This window comes from Nannospalax galili, unplaced genomic scaffold (genome assembly GCF_000622305.1).
Source record: "Nannospalax galili isolate Female #2095 unplaced genomic scaffold, S.galili_v1.0 scaffold455, whole genome shotgun sequence".
Classification (NCBI taxonomy): Eukaryota; Metazoa; Chordata; class Mammalia; order Rodentia; family Spalacidae; genus Nannospalax; species Nannospalax galili.
In genome coordinates, this window is record NW_008335815.1 from 796,638 (window position 1) to 817,491 (window position 20,854).

The 20,854-nt window shown below is 43.4% G+C and overlaps 1 protein-coding gene across 2 annotated transcripts in view; it reads left to right on the plus strand.

The window, feature by feature from the left end:
* The first annotated feature begins 10,742 nt into the window (after positions 1–10,742).
* Positions 10,743–20,854, plus strand: part of Hmgcs2 (3-hydroxy-3-methylglutaryl-CoA synthase 2) — a 32,888-nt gene continuing 22,776 nt past the window's right edge. The window contains exon 1 of one of the 2 annotated variants that reach the window (XM_017797498.2): positions 10,743–10,901. In XM_017797498.2, the coding sequence (XP_017652987.1) occupies positions 10,798–10,901 (104 nt within the window). In that variant the 5' untranslated portion in view covers positions 10,743–10,797. The remainder of the gene's footprint in view (positions 10,902–20,854) is intronic. The other variant, XM_008830523.3, reaches the window with a different exon arrangement.

Consider the following 20,854-nt stretch of genomic DNA (forward strand, 5'->3'; position numbering starts at 1 on the left):
AAACACACTCCCCACAGGGCTCAGTGCTTCTCTCTCTAAAGGCTTCGGAATCAAAGGTTTGCATTTCATCCTAAGCTAGGATCACAAAAGGCAACACCTGGCAAACAAAAGATAGGGTGAACCAACAAAGTCCAAGTACTGTTGGCTTTCCCCTCCCACAGCAGGATGCACACGGTGAAAGGGAAGGCCTCTGTGAGCCCTGGGCTTGAGGTGCAGTTTTATCCACTCCCAGCAGTCTCTCACTGTGCACACACCCACAAGCCCAGTCACTTATTCACTCAAACCTCAATGTCCATCTCTTCCAAATGGGGCTAATGATTCAGGTCTGTCTCACAGAACTGTTGGATGTGCAGATGGCTTTCATTAGGAACTCACAGAGCACAGATAAATGTGTGTTGTATCAGTACTTGGACAAAATAAAGAGAGTTCATTTCTAAACACGTGAAGACGTCTCCCTATGTCTAGACTTGCCATAGAAATAACTTTCTTACCTACTTTCTGTTCTTTAAATTCTGCACATGTTTGTCTTTTTAGTTAAATGTGAAGTGCCAATCTGCACCAGAGAAAACTGCTTTGATTTTCTAGTCCGGGCACTTGGGGGTAAATGTTTTCAGGTTTGTTGAAAGGATTGTGGCTTTCTGAGGAAGAAGAAATGCTGACCTTACACTGTCTAAAAGGGGCCAATCCAGAAGCTTGGGAACCTTATTTATAACCTGCTTCTAATCCGGTTTTGGTGGCAGCATTGTGTAAAAAACAAACATTGCTTCTGCAAGACCTCATGCTAATAATCAATTTCTCTTTTGATGTTTATCTAATACATAACACATTTCTGTTATGAATCCTACCTTTCTTCAACACTTCGTGGGTGTGGAAGAAACCTAAAATCTCAAAGCAAAAGGGAAAATAGCTGTTCTTTAAGAAGTATTAAGAGAAACTTAAAAAAGAAAAAAAGGGGAAAAAGGACATGAATAAAGTAGAGAGACTGCAAAGGGAGTTGGGGGAGGGGTATTAGAAGGGGGGGTGCTGGAAAGGGGAGGGGTGTTAGAAGGGGGAGGGTGGTCATGACTGCCAGCCTGTGACAATACTGTAATGGAACTCACTCATTTGTATAAGTCACATGTGCTAATAATTATAATAAAAATAAGTATAGAACTGTGGGTTCCGAGCTGGGCAATGGGTCAGTGAGTAGAAGTGCTTGCTGCATGAGCATGAAAACCTGAGTTCAAATCCCCACCATCCATGGAAAAAGCATGCCTGTAAACCCCGCACTGTGAGGGGCAGAGGCAGGAGGATCACTGGAGTTTGCTGGGCACCAGGTTCAGTGACAGACCCTGTCTCAAGGGAGTAAGGTGGAAGGTAACTAAGTTTCTTTCACTGTGGAAAACTGCTACCTGAGGGAGTCTTGCTGTTATTTCTCCCAATTTGTCCTTTATTTAAATTTCTGTGTTTTCCTTATTCTAAAGGACCAATTTAACAGTGGATCAGAATCACATGAAATTGACTTTTTTTTTTTTCTCAAGTTAAACATGGCTCGTGGTTCAAAATTGACTTCTTGTGTAATTTGACCTGGGGAAATGTGATCATCCCAGATAGGGTATCAAGGACAAACCAAAGAAATTATTCCATTCATGTCAAGTTTGGTGAACCAGTGAGTTTATTGAAGTTATTTGTAGAAGTTGAATGACTGGAAGGCAGCTGCATCACCGAAAGGCCTACCCCAGCATGGTGACAATTCACAAACCTGCCTCCCTATGGTAGAGTGGGCAATAAAGGCCCATTAAGGGAAGACTCTGGCAAAGAGAATAGAATTATTGGCCTGGGTAGAGACCTAACATTCCAGTGGGGTAGGTCAATCACCTGGTTAAGTGACCACTCCTAGGAAGGAAGATCCATCCCTAGGAAAGTATGCTCACCTTAAGCCATGTTAAAGAGATGGGTGAAAAAACTGTGTGTGGTGGCACATGCCTTTAATCCCAGCATTTGGGAGACAAGGCCAGCCTGGTCTACATAGGGAGTTCCAGACTAGTCAGGGCTACACAGTAAGACCCTGTCGAGAGAGAAGGGGGGGAAGAGAGAGAGAGAGAGAGAGAGAGAGAGAGAGAGAGAGACCCTTTAATGAGATACTGTAATTTTTCTTCCCTGAATCCCTGCCCCAGTTTCTTACAGAGCCCCTTACATACAGCTTCATAAGACTTCCAGTTTTTCTGAATTACTCAGCAAAATGTAACTTTAAAAAGCATTTATTTGATGTTTACTTATGTGTGTGGATGCCCAAAGAAGATGATGTCTGATCTCCTGGAGCTGGGGTGGCAGGTGGGGCTATGAGCTACCTGATGTAGGTGTTAAGAATTGAACTCAGGTCCTCTGGAAGAGCAGTGCGTGCTCTTAACTACTAAGCCATCTCCTCAGCCCTGTGACTTTTCCTTTTTCTTCTTTCTCTCTCTTTTGCAATGTGCTTTCCCTCACACTTCGGACTTACTCTTTCTTTAAAGTCTCCTCCCCATCGTGGCCATGACGTGGCTGACCGCCCTGTTATCCTAACTCAAATGGCAAGACTTTTTTCCTTCTCCATTCCCCTCCTCTGGGCAGCTACAGAGATTTACAGCATGCCTGCCCTGGGGTGTTTTTCTTTTAAACCCTAATAAAATTGTCCTCAAGCTTCCACTGTTACTAAATTCTTTTTTAAATTCTTTTTATTTTTATTTTATGTATATGAGTATATTGCCTGCACGTATGTAAGTGCACCAGTGTTGTGCAATGAATGTGGAGACCAGAAGAGGGTTTTAGATCCCCTGGAACTGGAGTTACAGACAGTTGTTAGCCACCATGTGGGTACTGGGAATCAAACCCGGGTCCTCTGCAAGGGCAGCCAGTGCTCTTAACCTCTGAGCCATCTCTTCAGTCCTGTTATTAAATTATTCTATTAACAAGACTAAGAACACCAAGAGGGATCCTGATTTCCCTGGTAGTACCTGGAGTCCCCTCCCCAATACACAGGCAGGAGAAATTTCCTCTTTTCAGCAATTGTTTTAAAACCTGGCAGACTGGCCTTACTGTTCATTAGCTTTCTGAGTCTTGCAAGCTTTCCGTCCTCCCTCCCAGAGGGACTCTTTTAGCACAGAGGAGATGGCTACTCAACTCTCAGGTGTAGATCCAGATACTGGGTTCAACAATCATCACAAGCAGTATCTCTACCACCTTCCAAATTTTAATTTCATTTATCTGTCAGTGCGAAACAAAGAAAACACCAACCAGCTTTCACCTTTATTCTGGAGCCAAATAGGAGTGACCATCGCCCAGGAACACAGATTGAGGTTCCCTAAATCACATTCCAATGTGGTAATGGTTTCAAGAAATTTTTATAGTAACAGAACTAGGTAAGTTATAAGTCAAGGCACTTAAATGTTTTTTTAGATTTATCTTTATTTTATGTGGGTGAATGTTTTGCCTGCATATATGTAAGTGCACCACACGCATGCAATGCCTGAGGGGCCCCTGGAACTGGAGTTACAAATGGTTGTTAGCTGCCATGTGGGTGCTGGGAGCAGAACCCAAGTCCACCACAGGAGCAGTCGGGCTCTTAACTGCTGAGCCAAACTTCCAGCCACAGACAAGCCCTTTTAGAACACATTGATGGAAACATCAGGTAAGCAGGAACAGCAGAATGGGGAAGTCTCTATTATAAGCCTCTGACACTGCTTGGTGACATTCTTAGCTACTTTTTTCCTTTGTGAATATGTGTGCGCTCATGTGTGTGTGTGTGTGTGTGTGTGTGTGTGTGTGTGTGTGTGTAAGGGTGTGCACTTGCTACAGTGTGCATATGGGGGTCAAGGACAATCTAAAATCTAAAGTGTTATTCTTCACCTTCGACCTTGTCCAAGACAAGACAGGATCTTTCTTCTTCATTGCTGCTGTGGCAGGACCCCCCTCAACTTCACCTCCACTCCCCCATCCTACCCTCACCTCCTAACAAAGAAAAAGGAATGTGGCTTGGTCTGAGTGCACTACACAGTTCTACCTGTCAGGACGTTGTAGCACAGAGCACCAAATCAGGGTGTGTGTGTGTGTTGCCACAAAGGAGAGACAAAGAAACAAAATTGCACATGGGGTATAAATGGCTATGTTTTTCTTTGTTTGGGGCCCTGCTTTAGAGAACTATATCTCCCAGGGTGACTGTACTGGCACAATAAACTGTTTCCTGTTTTTCTGAGCCTTTAGGTCCCGTTCTCTTCTGTTCAAGGCTACAATACCGCATGTGTCAGGTTGGCTGGCTGGTTGAACTTGTGATTCTCCTCTCTATGTAGGGGTGTGCTGGGATTACAGAGACCTGTGCTACTGCATTCTGGGGTTCTGAACTCAGGTCATCAGGCTTGTGTGGCAAGCGCTTTACCCACTGAGCCATCTCCCCTAGCCCTGTTCTTAGACTGGTAGAAACTAGTGGTTTAAGAATATATTTTAAAGGTCTTGATAGTCCCAAAGATGTTAGATTAGACATAAAGGTGGGCAACAGATGGCTGTCAGAAGAACTGAAAATAGCCCAAGGTAAGCTGGCTTTGATCGACAACATTTTAACTCTCCATCATCATGAGGTCCAGTCATTTGGCCTTGTAGAATCTGTTACCTTTTGTCTTTTTTTTTTTTTTTAGTAGTATATATTAACAATACACAATGGATTTCATTGGGTATTCAAACATAGTGTATTTTGCCCATATGAATCCCCAGGGCCCCATGGTCCCTAACCCCTTCCATGATAGGATGTTGAGGGCCCAGTCTTACACAGATCCTGTCAGGTAATCACACCTGCTGAGTTCAAGAGTACAAAGGCCAGGTTGTGTCTGGAAGTCGGTGCTTCCCATCCTTTCCTCTGCAGCTTACATTCTTTCTGCCCCACTTTGTTCCCTGAGCCTTAGAGGGAGTGATACAGATATCTTATTGTGGCTGAGCATTCAGCAGTCACCTCTCTCCAGCACTTTGCTAGTTAGGAGCCTCTATACTTGTCGTAAGCAGAAGCTTCTCTGACCAAAGCTGACAGCAGCATTAATCTATAGGCATAAACAAAGTAATTTGGAATGGCCTTGTTAGAAAAGGATGGCCTTTAGAATCTCAAACACAGATACAGATATCCCCCTTCTGCTTTGGGAATTTCGCTTCACATATCCCAGTTTCTAACCATCTCTACTTCCCTGACTCACTTTTAAAGTCCCACCCCCACCATTCCCTGAACTGGGGTCACCACTGACTGCTTTCCACTGCTGATCATTCCTCAGCCCTCTCTCCTCAGGTCACAGTAACCACATTGCATTGCCATAAATAGCTAGCTTTCTGTGCACACTTCACTGTTTCCTCTGTCCTACTAAATCTCTGACTGTGGTTGAACCCAGCTCTTGATCTATTTTGTTCCTGCCTCTGAGCAGTTAAGCATAGCTAAAGGAAAACATAAAATAGTTCTGGCTGTTTGGCTTTAAATTTACAACCATGTGTCTCAAGTATGTAAGAAAGGAGTGACAGATTCAGGAAAGAAGGCGACATGAAATTTTCCTTCAGAATGAGCTTTACCAGGAGAGCCACGTGACCAGAGGGGCCATGACTGGGCCTTGAAGTGGGACAAGAACATCCTATCAGAGACAACATTATGGAGTCTTGGAGGGAGAGGGATGCTTTCCTTTAAAAACTTGAGAGGACCTTCACTGAGAGACATAAAGTGAAAGAGAAAGAGAGGTAGCTGCCATGAGCAGTATGGTAAGGGAAACTGAGAGAAAGAGAGAGAGAGAGAGAGAGAGAGAACACCAGAGCCAGAGAGAGAGAGAGAGAGAGAATGCCAGAGCCAGAGAGAGAGAGAGAGAGAGAGAGAGAGAGAGAGAACGCCGGAGCCAGAGTTAGAGCCAGAGTCAGAGCCAGAGTCAGAAATCCTTTACTTTTATGTATTCACAAGGAGATGGGCACCTGGCCATAGCTCAAAGCCAGTTTCCGGTCCTGGGTAGGCATCAGAGTTGTTTGTTGAAGGGGCAGAGGTAAGGAAAAACATTTGTTTATGAACTCCAGTTACTTTTGCAGGAGGTAGAAACCTGACCTGCAGGAGACTTGTGGCCTGGTTTCAGAGAGAGAGAGAGAGAGAGAGAGAGAAAACAGAAAGGGAAGGACAGAGGGAAGGACAGAGAGGGAGATAGGGGCTCTTTGGTCTCAAAGAGGATCCCCACGGTTACCCCCATTAGCTTTACAAATTCTTAATCTCAGTAAACACTTTGAGTCTAGTTTCCCCGAGGGCACAATAATAGTCTGAAAAGGTTTGCTCCATGTTCCCCTAGAAAATTCAGCCAAGTGCCCGCCCTTCTGCCCAGGCTCTGAATTCTTGTTTTCACTAGAAAGAGGAACAGCGCCTGCTTGGGCTCATGCCCAGAGTCACCACTGGCGCTTCTTTTCCACACAAGGGCCACCCTCCTGCAGCAATCCTCTCTTCCTCATGCCCAGGTTCCCCTTTCTCTTGGGTTATTCTCTTACTGTTCTTGTACAATCCCGTCTTCTAGAACTTTTTATCCTCTATATGTACTGATTAATGCCACGTAATTAATCTTCTCCTCTGTAGCAAACTGTCTGTTGTTGGTATTTCACTCCCCCATTCTCTCTTTAGTCTTTTGTCCCCAGTGCTTCATTGAAATCTCTCCTATCAAGGTCACCAGAGATTTCCTTATTGCCAAATCCAATGGCAAGTCCTGGTCCTCCAGTACCCAGACCTCATGGGAGCAAATGGCAGGGCTGTTCTCTCTCCTTCTCAAGGTTCTTTTCACACTCAGCCTCTAAAACCAGACAGTTCCATGGTCTTCCTCTGTTTGTGTCTCACTCTCTAACCTCTAACTTTTGGAGTAAACGAAGTAGTCCTCACATACTCTTGATGTCACTAAGATTGATGGAGCTGAATAGGACCATTAGGCTTTTACATAAATACACAAGATTAGAGAAATATAATGTGTTGATTTGATAAAACCAGAAACATCCAATCTAATACCAACTTTACCTTGTATACATAATAAATTGGGAATTCTGATAAGTGTCCCTACAACAGAGACATAGACACAGTTCCAGGTTGTTGCCTTCAGGAACCTGGAGTCCTTTTAACCCTTTAGGAACCTTGCCTCAGGTAATCCTTGGCTTCAACATAGAAAGAATGTCAAGGAAAGTCAGGAGGAGGCAGAGTTCAGGTTATTAAAAGACAGTTGTCGGGGGAAGTGGCTGGGGAGACGGTTCAGTCAGTAAAGTGCTTGCTGAGTAAGTCTGGATCCCCAGCAGCCACATAAAAAGCTGGGTGTGGTGGCAATGTCTGTAATCCCAGTGCTGGGGATGAAGAGGTAGGAAGATCCGTGGGACTTGCTGGTTATAGGTCTAGACAAATCAGTGTGCTCCAGATTCAGTGAGAAACCCTGATTCAAAAAAGTAAGGTGGAGTAGCTGGGTGTGGTGACACATGCCTTTAATCCCAGCACTTGGGAGGCAGAGGCAGGCAGATCTCTGTGAGATTGAGGCTAGCCTGCTCTATAAAGTGAGTTCCAAGTTATTACCTCAAAGTGTCCTCCAACCACTATGCCAGCAAGCTATAGTCACACCTTCTTCCCATGATAGTCAAGGAGTCAAAGGGTATCAGTTACCAATCAGCTGACTTCAGCTACATGAGGGGGAGGGGCCAAACCCTCACCCTATGCTCTGTTAGCAAACCCAATAAACTCGTTAAGAGTTTTCCAAACAACGGGTTTTGGAGAATTCTTGCCCCAGGTTGTCCTAAGGATGGTGGGAGGAAGGAACTGGAAGATGCATGCACCTCCCAGTAGTAATTTTTAGTATGCGAGTCTTCTGGGGCTACAGGGAGAGCTATCTCAAAAGATAAAAAAAGTGGGAAGAATGACAGAATGATTGGAGAAGACTCTGCATCAACCTCTGGCCTCCACATACACCCCTACACACAGTTACACACATACACTCACATACCACACACACAAAATTTTAAGATATTTTTAATGTAGATTTTAGACACAAGGGTTAAAAGAAAGAAGATACTTGGCAAGAAAGACACACCCGAGGGCATGGGTGTGGGTGTCTCTGAGAGAAAACCCCACTTCACTGGCTTTACAACAGCCTTGTATACCATTTTGGTGAGGCTTGAAGCTATTATCTTCAAAGAGTTGCTAAAGAACCTAAATTCGATCACAGGTCTGAGGGGGCAGCTGACAGGATTACAGTGTAGATCACTGGGATGTAGGAAGGTAGGTGACATCTACTGTGTACAAAGTTTATAACAGTCTTGTTTGTGAGTCCCAGAAAATGTCTTGGAAAAGAAATGAGGCCCTTCTCTCAGTTGTGTACGGTCAGGCCTTACTTCAGGTGGTTCTCTGTTATTTTAATATAACATATCTCCCTATAAAAGAAATATTGTCTCTACAGCATCAACCTTCACAGCAAATGTTGTGTTGGATTCTTGCTTCTCAGCCTGTGAGAGGCTTTAGCCAGACTGGAGGCGAGGAGCCCCTTTCCCTTCCCATGCCTCCATGATTTTCATTGTCTTTCGATCCTTCCTCAGTAAGGATTAGGGATTTCAAAAGATGAATCAACTCCACTCTCTTCCCTCTTTTAAGCATATAGGAAGCCGTTGCTGTTTGCCAGCTACTGTGTTAAGCACTTTGTGAGCATTACCTCAGTTAATTTTCATAACTATCTGAGGTTGGTACTGTTGTTAGGTTCAGTTTGCAAAAGTCTGAGCAAGGTCAAGAGTATGACCGAGCCCAGATGCTGTAAGTCGAGTGGAGAGCAGGAACACGAAGTGATTACTTCACCAGGACGCCGGGTGGCTGAGTTATCTTGTGTGGAGATTGATGTCCACAAGTATGTGGATAGGACTGATGATGGAGAGAGGTTGTAGTCCATGTGAGTAAATGTGTCTGAGGGGAAGTGGAGCAAGGCTTTTAGAGGACCACAAGAAAAAAGGTGCATTGGGTGGCCCACACTGATGGTCTGTCCTTTAAGGCCACAGGTTTTTGTTTATTTGTTTGGAGTCAGGGTCTGGGGTAGTGTAGGCTGCCCTCAAACTTACATAAACCTGAGGATGAATAACCTTGAACTCTCAGTCCTTTGCCTCCTCTGTCCAAGCGTTGGGATTACAGGCGTGCACCACCACACCTGGCTTGACAGTAGGGGATTCTGGGAGGATGGGGAGTGAAAATGCTCTGAAATCGCAATAAAGAGCGAAGAGGACTTATTCCAAGTACTAAAGAGTTGGATGTGGGTGGCCAGAGGGTGGAGCTGAGGGGAGAAAAAGATCAAAACCACATTTGAAAGAGTTGGGGGAATTCCAGTGCCCAGACAATAAACAATGGGCAATTCATAGAAGTGTTCACAATAAAGAATTCTCTTGGTGACAGAACTTTGCAGAAGGCTATCTAGAGATTCCCTGGCTTCTGGAAAATGAAGTCAACACTGTCTACTACTGCAGGAACCATCCTGGCCCCTTGAGTCCTTCTCAGAGTCCCATTAAACAGAAGGGTTAACTGCACAAAGTACTGAGTGAATGCAAGATCCTCAGATAGAGGAAGCTGGGGACGAAGAGATGGGTGGGGCAGAGATTCACTTAAAACATCAGACGGCAGGAACATTTTTATTAAGGTTTTGGAGAGATGACTCAGTTGGCTCAGTGCTCTGTAAGCCTGAGGACCTGAGCTTAGAACCCCAGCACCCTTGTAAAAGCCAGGCACAGTGGCGCATATCTGTAACCCCGGCACTGGAGGGGCGCAGACAGGCAGATCCCAGTGGCTCTTTGGCTAGTCAGTCTATCAGAATAGGAAAGATCCAGGCTCAGTGAGAGATCCTGTCTTAAAAACTAAGGTGAAGAGTGAAAGAAAGAGGAAGACACCAACATCGATGTCCACAGGTACCTGCGCAAGTGAGCATGACTACACACACACACACACACACACACACACACCAAAAAGAGAAATAGAAGAGCAAAGCGCAAAGACTAGAATCTGGAGTCAGAATCACTCTTTTCCATTTTTTGCTAAGCTCCTCCTTGTAGTCTCTCCTCAGGAGAGCCTGAGCTTCAAAAGACAGTTTTCTTTTGAGGAGTCCTCAACCTCTACTGCAGTACTAGCGGCATCCCGAAGCTGTGTGAGCTGTGTAAGAGTAACAGTGGACAATGAAGGTAAGAGAAATACAGCAAGCTCCCGAGAGCCACGGCCAACCCCTCATCCATGTGTGAACACCTACTCTCAACTGCTTCAAAAGCTGGTATTAAAAGATTATTGTGGGAGGCTGAGGGAGGAAGACTGATTGCTAGTTCAAGGCCAGCCTGGGCTACATGAGGAGATGTCTCAAGAAAAACAATTTCACTGTTGGCTTTGAAACAGCTGGTATCGCAGAGGGGATTAGGAATGGACAGAGGTGTCACTCAGATGAAGAGTCAGGGTCCTGGAGAGACCAGTTGGAGTGATTATTGAATGTGCTACAAGGAGCATGGAAGCTCCCTCCCCTTCCATGGCTGGGCACAAATAAAGCTCTTCCAGGAGCCTGACAAAGGAAGATTTAGAGTCAGCCACCTACCCAGGAATAGGACAGCTGAGACGTCAGATATGTTTTTCTTCCCCTTGCTGGTGTTCTGAGACCTTTGGCCCAGTTACTCCAAAGCAGGGAGAGCCTAAATAAAGCTGAGGCGGGGCTTCGGGAGGCTGGAGTCCCAGGACCCTATAAAGCCCAGCTTGCAGTTGCTGGGCATCTCTCCCAAGGCCTGTGGACTCCTGGCTTTCTGATCGCTACTCCAAACATGCAGCGGCTGTTGGCTCCAGCGAGGCGGGTTCTGCAAATGAAAAAAGTGAGGCAGGCAGCTTCTCTCACACCTGCTCACCTGCTCCCAGCAGTCCAGCAGAGGTGAGTCACCGGGCTCCAAGGGTCTGTGTAGGTCACTCTCTGACAAGCATCATGGGACCAGTAAGGAATAGGCAGAGGGTCTGATGGGGAAAACTCACTGGAATCCTAGACAGACACTGACAAGGCTTGTGCTTAGCTGTAAAGAAGCAAACTAACTTCTCGAGGTCCCCACTGCCTCTAAAGAGATGGTCCCTTTCAACTGTAGAGTTGGAGGGTTCTGAACCTCTGATGTACGCGGTTTAGGGAAAACTGGGACCTTTGCTCTGCCAGCTGCAGGAGAGAGAACTTGGGATTCTCCAGCTGCAGTGTTAGCTCAACTGCTGGCTTTAATTGACTGCAGCAAGATCCAGAATGGACCTAGAAGTTATGCTTCTCTGTGCTCCAACCTGATGAGACGAAATATAAAAAATAATGTGTGTATGCATGCCGGTGTGTTTTTGCAAGAACACATGTACCTCCTTTCTTGTAAGCAAACTTCAGTTTGGTGCAAGTACTTTTGGTTGCCCAGCGCTGATGGGACACAGCTGTGGTTAGTGTCTTGGGCTCCCAGTGACCTGTACATTATTTTCTCTTCTGCAAACCATTCACTGAGCCTCAGGACTAGCAGGTGTGGAGGGGTGAGGGCAGTGCCCTTTAACCTTATTTTTTCATGGGCCCCATCATCTTCTCTACTCTCCTACAAATATGCCAGTGCAGAATTAAACTTGTTCCTGTATGGGGTGGATGTGGGTTTGCTTGATTCAGTAAGCAACAGTTGATCACTCATCAAGAAGTAAAGCTCTGTCTTCACCAACACTCTGACTTCTTTGGTTCATGTTTTGGAATCTTCATCCATGTTTCCCTTTTGGTGCCGTCACTGCTAGCCCCCATGCTCATAGCCTGAAGTACTTATGTTCTTTATGAGTGGCCTTTATTCTAGAAGCCTGGCTATCCCCTCTAATCCAGCCCGCAGCAGCTTCAAGTCCACTCTGAGTACTCCCTTCTCAGCACCTGCTCCCGGGCCTCTGACATCAAGCACCTGGTTCCCTCCAATGTTTCTCCCTATTCCCCTATACAACCCTCCTGTGCAGATTCCCCCAGCAGGCTCAGCCATCCCTGCTGCAGCCCCTGCCTCTTCACCCTCTCCAGTCCTTCAGCAGCAGAAATCCCCTCACCCAACAAGACTGACCTCAGGGCTGGCATGATGGCTCATCAGGTAAGGGTGCTTGACCCAGGTTCAATCCTCTGAACACACAGGGTGGAAGGAGAGAAGAGATTCCTGCAAATTGTCTTCTGATCGACATATACATGCTGTGGCACCTGCACCCACCCACATATACATCATAGACACACAATAAATAAATGCAAAAGAAATGTTTTTAAAGATTGACCTTAGGCGGCTGGAGAGATGGCTCAGCGGTTAAGAGCACTGACTGCTCTTGCAGAGGACCCGGCTTCGATTCCCAGCACCCACATGGTGGCTACAAACCGTCCTTAACTCCAGTTCCAGGGGAATCTGAAGCCCTCTTCTGACCTCCGCGGCATTGCAGGACACGGGTGCACTCACATACACGCAGGCAATATATTCATGCACATAAAATAAAAATAATAAGTAAAATATTTTTAAAAAAGAAAAAAAGATTGACCTTAGATGGAGCCTCTCCCAGGAAGCCCTCCTTAGCCTCCCACCCAGGGACTCTGCTTCCATTACACTGCAGGATTCTGCCTGTACCCCTCTCACACAGCCCTCACCCGCTTTGGCCTCGGCGGTTGAATTATGTATGTGCTTATCTTGTTCCTTAAGCTGACTGAAGCGGTCAAGAACCTTGTCCTCTTTCTTGTGTAAATCTTTTACCCCTCTGCATCCTTCTCTGCATGGTCCCTGGCCTGGAATAATTAGCAAGATGCAGTGAAGGATAACAGCTTGGTGGACGTTCCTGAGCCCAGCAGCATCAGAACGCTGACTTAAATGAAATGAAGTGACCGTTCCTTAAGAGAAAGCACAGCTGAGAAGGAGACGCTTCACTAAGTGCTATGGTGCTTCTGGAAGGCTTTGGGTATTACTTGACTTCAAGGCCCTGGAGTCCATGTCCAGAAATACTCTACCAAGACAATAAAAAGAGTTACCAAGTGACTGGTTCTTGGAACCTTATCTTTCTCCGTGAGAACAGCAGGGAGTGAGCCCAGAGGAGGCAGAGAGACAACAAACCTGGGGGAAGCGGTCAAGCTGGCAGCTCCAAGCACTGGCTAACCATTAGCTCTCTTGGTCCTGGGGAAACTCCCCCATAAATATTTGAAAGTACAAACTCTGGTTATTTGGAGGGCACCAAATAAGTAGGCCTGATAAGTAAATTCCCACCCTCTTGTCAGATGCTGGTGAACACTAATCAGTCTGCCTCAGTAGCCTGGCATTATAGGATTCACTTTTGTCTCATGGGGGTCCTTAAAAGTCACCTTCCTAATGGGAGAACTAGGGCCTCCAGAGGTGCAGAATCCTGAATATGGTGGGAAGAAGCATTCAGTATAAGTCAGGGCTTCTGTGACACAGAGACAACCTTATAAACCAGGCCAGGGCAATGGCGAGACAGGATATTTATAACACATGAAGACCTGGGAAGTGACACAACATCACTTTGCCAGTGTTTGTAACGAAGGAAGTCACTCTTGTGATCTGATTTCAGACACTTTTCCATGGCACTTGTGGGAGAGGGTCTTGGTGAGTTATATACCTGGAGCTGGGAGAGGGAACTGCCGGTTTTCACCAGAGATGTCGAGAGTTAGCACTGAGAAGTGGATAGACCCAGAAAAGAAAGCAGTTCTCCACAGGATGAAGCCAATCAACATTCCAGCACGGAGCGACTCAGGAGCTCCCACTGTAGCTGAGGAGTCATTGGCAGTTATTGACTTTCTGGGGAGGAAAAGCCAGTTTTCTTTAAAGGTGTGGCCCCAGGTAGGTCTACCATGTTCAGTGGATGACTCCACACCCATGAGTATATGGGCAGCACAAACTGGATTTGGTGGGTTATAAAAAAATCAACACTAGTAAGAGGACATGAAGTTGGGAGTGGAATTGGGGCATTGGGGGAGGTGGACGTGAATATGATAAAACCATTGTGTGCATGTATGAAATTCTCAAGTAATTAATAAAAATATATTTTTAAACAGAAGTAAGTTCTCTCTTCCCTGCGAATATATATATTCATGTAGACACACATAGAATAAATGGAGTGTGTGTGTGTGTGTGTGTGTGTGTGTGTGTGTGTGTGTGTCTGGTGGCTTATGCCTTAACCCTGGGACTTAGGAAACTGAGGCAGAGCATCATTAATTTGAGGCTGCCCTAACCTACACAGTGAATTTCAGTCTGGGCTACAAAGAGAGACCCTGTCTCAAAACAAAACAAGAGGCAGCAAGACAGTGTCTTATGGGGCTAGGACTCTTGGTGGGCCCAGTGGATGGACCCACACTGAAGGACATCTGGGGACACAAATCAGACTCTATAGGTTGTGTTATATATAAGAGAGTGCATTAACCTGGGCGGGGGGGGGGGCAGTGCAGGGATGTGTGGATGGGGAGGGGATCTGAATACCATCAAACTGTGATATGAGACAGAAATTCAATTAAAAAACAACAAAGAATGCTTGCCAACATAAACATCTGTCCTATGTTTTCTTTTAGTAGTTTCATAATTTCAAGTCTGTCAATTGATTTTTTTGAATGGCAAGAGACAGGGTACGTCTAGTTTCTCCTGTGCGTAGATACCAGTTTTCTCAGGACCACTTATTGAAAAGGTATTAATCTCTTCTATGTATTTTCTTAATGCCTTTGTAGAAAAATCAGTTGGCTGTAAAAATAGGGTTTATTTCTGAGTTCTTTAATCTGCTCTGTTGATCTTTGTGCCTGTTCTTATGCTAGTATCGTGTTGCTTTGGTTATTATAATTTTGAAGTATTTTTTGTTGTTCTCATTCTAATTGAGAAGGGCTTTGCTGTGTATCTCAGCTTAGCTTCAAGCTCACAATCCCCCTGTCTCAGCCTCCTAAGTACTTGGATTCCAGGTGTGCACCACCATGCCCCGAGCTGTATGTTTTGAAGTCAGGTAGTATAAATGCATCCGACGTCTTTGCTCTTTTGGCTCAAGTTTTCATTGGCTATTCAGCATCACAGATTCTAAGCCCGTTTTTTCCCTACTTTTGTGAAGAATATCATTGATATCTTTATATAGAAGGCACTGAATCTGTAGTAGATCATTTTGGGTAGTGTGGCGCATTCTTATTTTAAAAACGTGTGTGTATGTGTGTGTGTGTGCAAGTGAGTACACATGTACATACGTGCACCTAAACATGGCGGCCAAAGATTGATGTTGGGATGTCGGGTGTCTTCCTCAGTTGTTCCCCACCTTATTTCTTGAAACAAGATCTTTCACTGAATGTGGAGCTTGCTGATTGGCTAGATTGGTTAACCACCAAGCCCCAGGGATCTTCCTGTCTCTGCCTTCCCAGCTCTGGCATTACAGGTATGCACCATGATACTTGGCTTTTTAAAATGGGTGCTGGAGATCTGAACTCCTGTCCTCCTGCTTGCACGGCAAATATGTTACTGACTGAGCCATCTCACCAGTCTGACATTCTAACAATATTAATTCTTACAATCTATAAAATTGATCTTTTAGTTTTTAGTGTCCTCTTTGAGTTCTTTCATTGATATTGTATGTTTCATTATAGAGAACATTCATTTCCGTGATAAATTTATTCTTGGGTGGGAGACTGGTGAGATGGTTGAAGGTGCTTGTTACCACACATGATGAGCTATTTGATCCCTGGGACTCACATGGTGGAAGGAGAGAACTGACTCTCGCAAGTTGTCCTCTGACTTCCATATGCACAGCATAACACATGTGCATGTATCACATACACACATAAATTAATGTGCTTTTTATTTTAAAAAATGTTTTGTTTATTATTTTTATTTTATGTGTATGAGTGTTTTGGCTGCATATATGTAAATGCACCCATGTTGTACACTTACAACATGGGCATGGGATACCCTGGAACTGGAGTTATGGATGGTTTAGTCACCATGTGGGTGCTGGGAATTGAACCTAGGTCCTCTGCAAGAGCAGCCAGTGCTCTTAACTGATGAGCCATCTCTCCAGCCCCAAATTAATGTAATTTGTAATGAAAAAATATTCTTAGGTGTTTTTTGCAGTTATTCTAAATGAGATTGGTTTCTTACTTTCTCTCTCACAAATTTTCTTATTGGTGCTTTGAAAAACAAACTTCAAGTGTGCTGATTTGGTATCCCACAACCTTCCTGAATTAATTTATCAGTTCTAATATTTTTTGTCTTGTTCTGTTGTTTTGTTCTAATGGTTTTTTGGCAGAGTGGGTCTTTAGGATTTTCAACAAGTAAAAACATGCAAACAGATGGTTCAATGGCCTTTTCTTTTTGGCCTCCCCTCCTCCCTCTTTTTTTTTTTTTCTTTCTTTCACCTCCTTGCTCTGGCTAAGGCTGCCATATTATATTAAAATGAGAGTGCTACAAATGGATGTCTTTGACTTATTCCTGGACTCAGAGGATCTCAGCTTTCCATCATTCAGTCTGATATAGCCTTTTTCGAGTTGAGTTGCATTCCCTCTACGCTTCTGCGTGTTTTTCTCATGAAAAGATGTTGACTTTTATGAAATTCTTTTTCTTTCTTTATTGAGATGAGCATATGATTTGTATTCTACAATCTTTCTGATGTGATGTTGGATTTAATTTGGTTGTTTTTTTTCAGTTGATGATAATCACATCTATGCTCTTCAAAGATATTGGTCTACGGTTTTCTTTTGTTACGTCCTGGTCTTTTTGTACCAGGCTAAATCCCTGGTCTTATACAATGAATTTGGATGGTTTTCTTCCTTTCAGTTCTTTTAAATAGTTGGGAAGAATTAGTGTTAGCTTCTCTTTAAAGTTGGAAAAATTCAGCAATAAAGTAATTTAGTCTTGGGCTTTTCTTTGTTGGGAGACTTTTTATTGCTTTGTTACTTTTTATTGGTCTATTAAGATTTTTTTATATCTATATGACATAACTTCAGTAAGTCCTATGTGTTCAGAAATTTATCCTTTCTTCTTTTTAAAAATTAGTTGGCATATGATTGTTTGTAGTGTTCCTAATGATCTGTATTTCTGTGACACTGGTTATCATGCTTCACATTTAATCTTATCTATGTTCTCTCTTTTGTCTTGCTTGATCAAGCTAAAGGCTTATCAGTTTATCTTTTCAAGAAAACCCACTTCTTTGTATAGTTTTATTCTCAATTTTATTTCTGCTCTGCCATTGTTATTTCCTTCTTTCTAGTATTTTCTGGTTTGATTTGTTCTTGCTTTTCTAGTTCCTTGAATCGCATTAAGTTGTTTATTTGTATTCTTTCTATTTGTTTGATGCAGGCACTTATTTCCAAAGACTTCCTTTTTAGTGACATTTTTGCTGTGTCTCCTAGGTTTTGTGTATTACATTTTCATCTGTTTTAAGAATTTTTAAAAACTTCCCTTTTGATTTCTTTTTTTAGATCATTGGTCATTGAAGAGAATTGTTCAATTTCCATTTGTTTTCACAAATGTTTCTGAGACAGGGCCTCCATAAAGCCCAGGCTGTCCTTGAATTCACTATAGAGCAGAGGATGCCCTTGAACTCCTTATCCTCCCGTTTCCATCTCCCAAGTTCTAGGATTACAGATGTGTACCAACATAACTGGTTCGTATGTTGCTGGGGATAAAACCCAGGGCTTTGTGCATGCTAGGCAAACACTGTTGTTTCTACAACATCTAAAGTTTCCCTTGTAACTGATTTCTAGTCTTACTCCATTTATTCTAAAATATTATTATTTCAGGTTTCTTGAGTTTGTATGAACATGTTTTTACCTTAAGTATGATCTATGCTGGAGAGTGCTCTGTAGACTGATGAGAAGATTGTGTTTTCAGTGTCTGTTAGATGAAATTTTCTATAAATACCTGCTAGATTCATTTGGTCTATAGTGCAGTTTAGCTCTGTTGTTTCATTGTTGGCTTTAAAAAAATCCATTGTTTTATTGCAAATATTTGTTCACATATTTTTTTTCTTCTTTCAATGATAAACAGTGAGCCACTGTATTCTTTAGGGGCCATAAACTCCTTGTCTCAAAGGTGTCTTATTTATGGAAGTCCTAAATAGTGGAGCTGGCCTTTGATTTTGGCAGTGCGATGTGGAAATGCACCAGGACCTTGATTCATTGGAAGCTATCATGAAATGTTTTTACTGTGTTTTTAGATAACTGCCACCTTTTTTTCTAACACTTTTTATTGAATTTTTGTGGTTTTCATAGAACATAATTTGATAGCATTTAGATCTCCTCCCTTCTTTATTGACTTTTTATCTGGTGAAGGTGGGTGGTGAGGTTGCCAGTTATTATTCTATTAGAATCTATTTTTCCTGCTACATCTGTTGTGTTTGCTATAACAGAGTATTCCCACATTGGGTACAGATAGATTTACAGTTTTCATTTTCTCTGATTGAACTGATACATTTACGATTATACAGTGACCTTCTTCTCCTTCTATAGTTTTGGACTTAAATTTTGTTTCATCTGACAGGATTATAGTTATTCCTGCTTTCTTTTGATCTCCATTTATGGGATGTGCCTTTTCCGGTCACTGTACTTCGGTTGATATGTGTCTTTAGCGGAGAAGTGAGATTGTCGTGCAGAGTTTATCCTGGGATGTGCTTTTATTCCTTTCAATCTACAGCTTTAACCGAGGGGCTTTCCATTCATTTTTTTCTGGTCGCGTTGTGTAACCTGTGTTTCTTCTTTCTCCTGCCCGGTGTTGTGGCTTGATGGTTTTCTGTATTGATGGGATTCTCCTCTTCCTCTTTTGGGTATCTGCTCTTCGGTTGAGTTCTATTCCTTCAGATGTTTTAGTGGTAGTAGTTGTGACCTTGTCACCTCAGTGCCAAATTCCCTTAGGTATTTTTGAGGGGCAATTTGTCAGTGATGAATTCTAAGTTTTTTTTCTTATTTTACGAAGACTATTTCTCCTTCATCTCTGAAGGATAGCTTTGCTGGGGATAGCATTCATAGTTGGCAGTTTTTCTTTCAAGACTCTGAGTGTATCATCCCATTTTTTTTTAGTCCTGTGTTGCTTCTGCTTCTGCTGAGAAATCTGTTGTTGGTCTAATGAGAATCTCCTTATATATAACTTGACACATTTCCCTTGTTTTTGGAATTTCTGTGCTGTACTTTTTTGTTTGTTTGTTTTGGCCTTTTTGAGACAGGGTCTCCCAGGCTGGTCTGGGGATTTCACTGTGTAGACCAGGCTGTCCCCTGTCTCATAGAGGTCCATCTGCTTCTGCCTCCCAAGAGCTGGAATTAAAGGCATGTGCCACCATACCTGGCTGTCTTGTACTTTTGACCGGCGATGATATTCCCAGAGAAGTTCTTTCTTGGTAGACTCTATGAGAGTTCCAAGCTTTCTGGACCTAGATATTCACATCTTTCCAAAGATTTTGAAATATTTGAAATTGTTTTGTTGAGTAGGTTTTCTATGCCTTTCCTCTTTTCTTCTCCTTCTGAACACTCATAATGCAAAAAGTTGGCTCAGTTGTGCTTTACATAAGTCTCATAGGCCTTCTTCTTTCTTCATTCTTTTTCATTTCTTTTTTTTTTTCTTTTTTAGACTGGGTTATTTATTTTTTTAGACTGGGTTATTTTTAAACACCTGTCCTCTTCCTTCTCAGAAATTATTTCTTCTGTCTGCTCTATCACCTCTTGGGACTCTCCATTGTACTTTTAGATCATTTGCTGTATTCTTTAGGTCTGAGATTTTTTTCTCTTCGTTCAGTTTATCATTCATGTAATCTATTATTTATGAATTCATTGAGTTGTCTATCTGTAGTCTTTTGTCAATCAGAAATTTTTCTTAAAATCATTGTTTTGAATTCTTTTTCAGGCAGTTCACTAATTTTCTTTTTTTGAGGTCAGGGATCTGTTGCTAAGTTGTTATTGTATTCTTTGGAAGTGTCATGTTACTTTGTTTTTTCATGCATTTAGTAACTCTACATTAGTATTTGTGCATCTGGGAGTGGGGTAATTCCCTCTCCCAACTTTATAGAGTGTTTTTCATAGTAAAAAGCTTCCTACTGATGCTATGTTACAAGGTATTGGTTGGATAGACTGCATTGAGTTGGTTCCAGGTGGATGCTTTAGTGTCAGCCCTGTGTAGAGTCTTCAGCTGCCATTATTGTTGGTAATGTCTGCGAATGTCCTAGTGGCATAGGCTACGGGAGTTGTGAGATTATACCACCAGCTTTGATGCAGCTCTCTTAGGCAAAGCAAGATTGCTTAGCAGCTCTGGGTGCAGTGCTTGTGGGTGGGGGAATGCCTGTCAATTGCCACAGACAATATGGGAACAGTGCCACCCAGTGGGCCTATGTGGATATGGCACAGTATACTCAGTAGTGGGGCAGGGTGTTTGTTTATCAATGTTTGGAGCCTGCATAAGAGCTGAGCTGTGTCATCAAATATAAAGACGTGCGTACACATGATGGAAAGCCAGGGATGACTTTGTGGACTCTGTTGGCCAACTTGCTCAGAACAGCCTGCTTATCTGCCTTTCAGAGCCTCATGGGGTGGCTTTCTGAAACGGACTCCTCAACTAATTCTTAAGGGTTGTAGAAGGATGGCCAAGGGGTTGCTTTTCAGGGGGAGTGGGGAGTTTTGTGAACCAAGCAGTTCATGAATGGAAACCTTTGTAGCCAAACTGCACAGGGTGATTGCTTACCATCTGCTTTCCAGAGCAGTAGGAAATGGGCCCCTGTAGGCCAAGCTGCTCCAGGTAGGCTGCCAGGGTACTTCCTAGGGTTGTGGGAAAGTAAGCAAGGCCATTGGTGTTTCTCACAGACTGGGTTGGCTAAACTGATAAAGGCTGCCTGGCTATTTCATAGAATCCAAGGTGGGCAGGG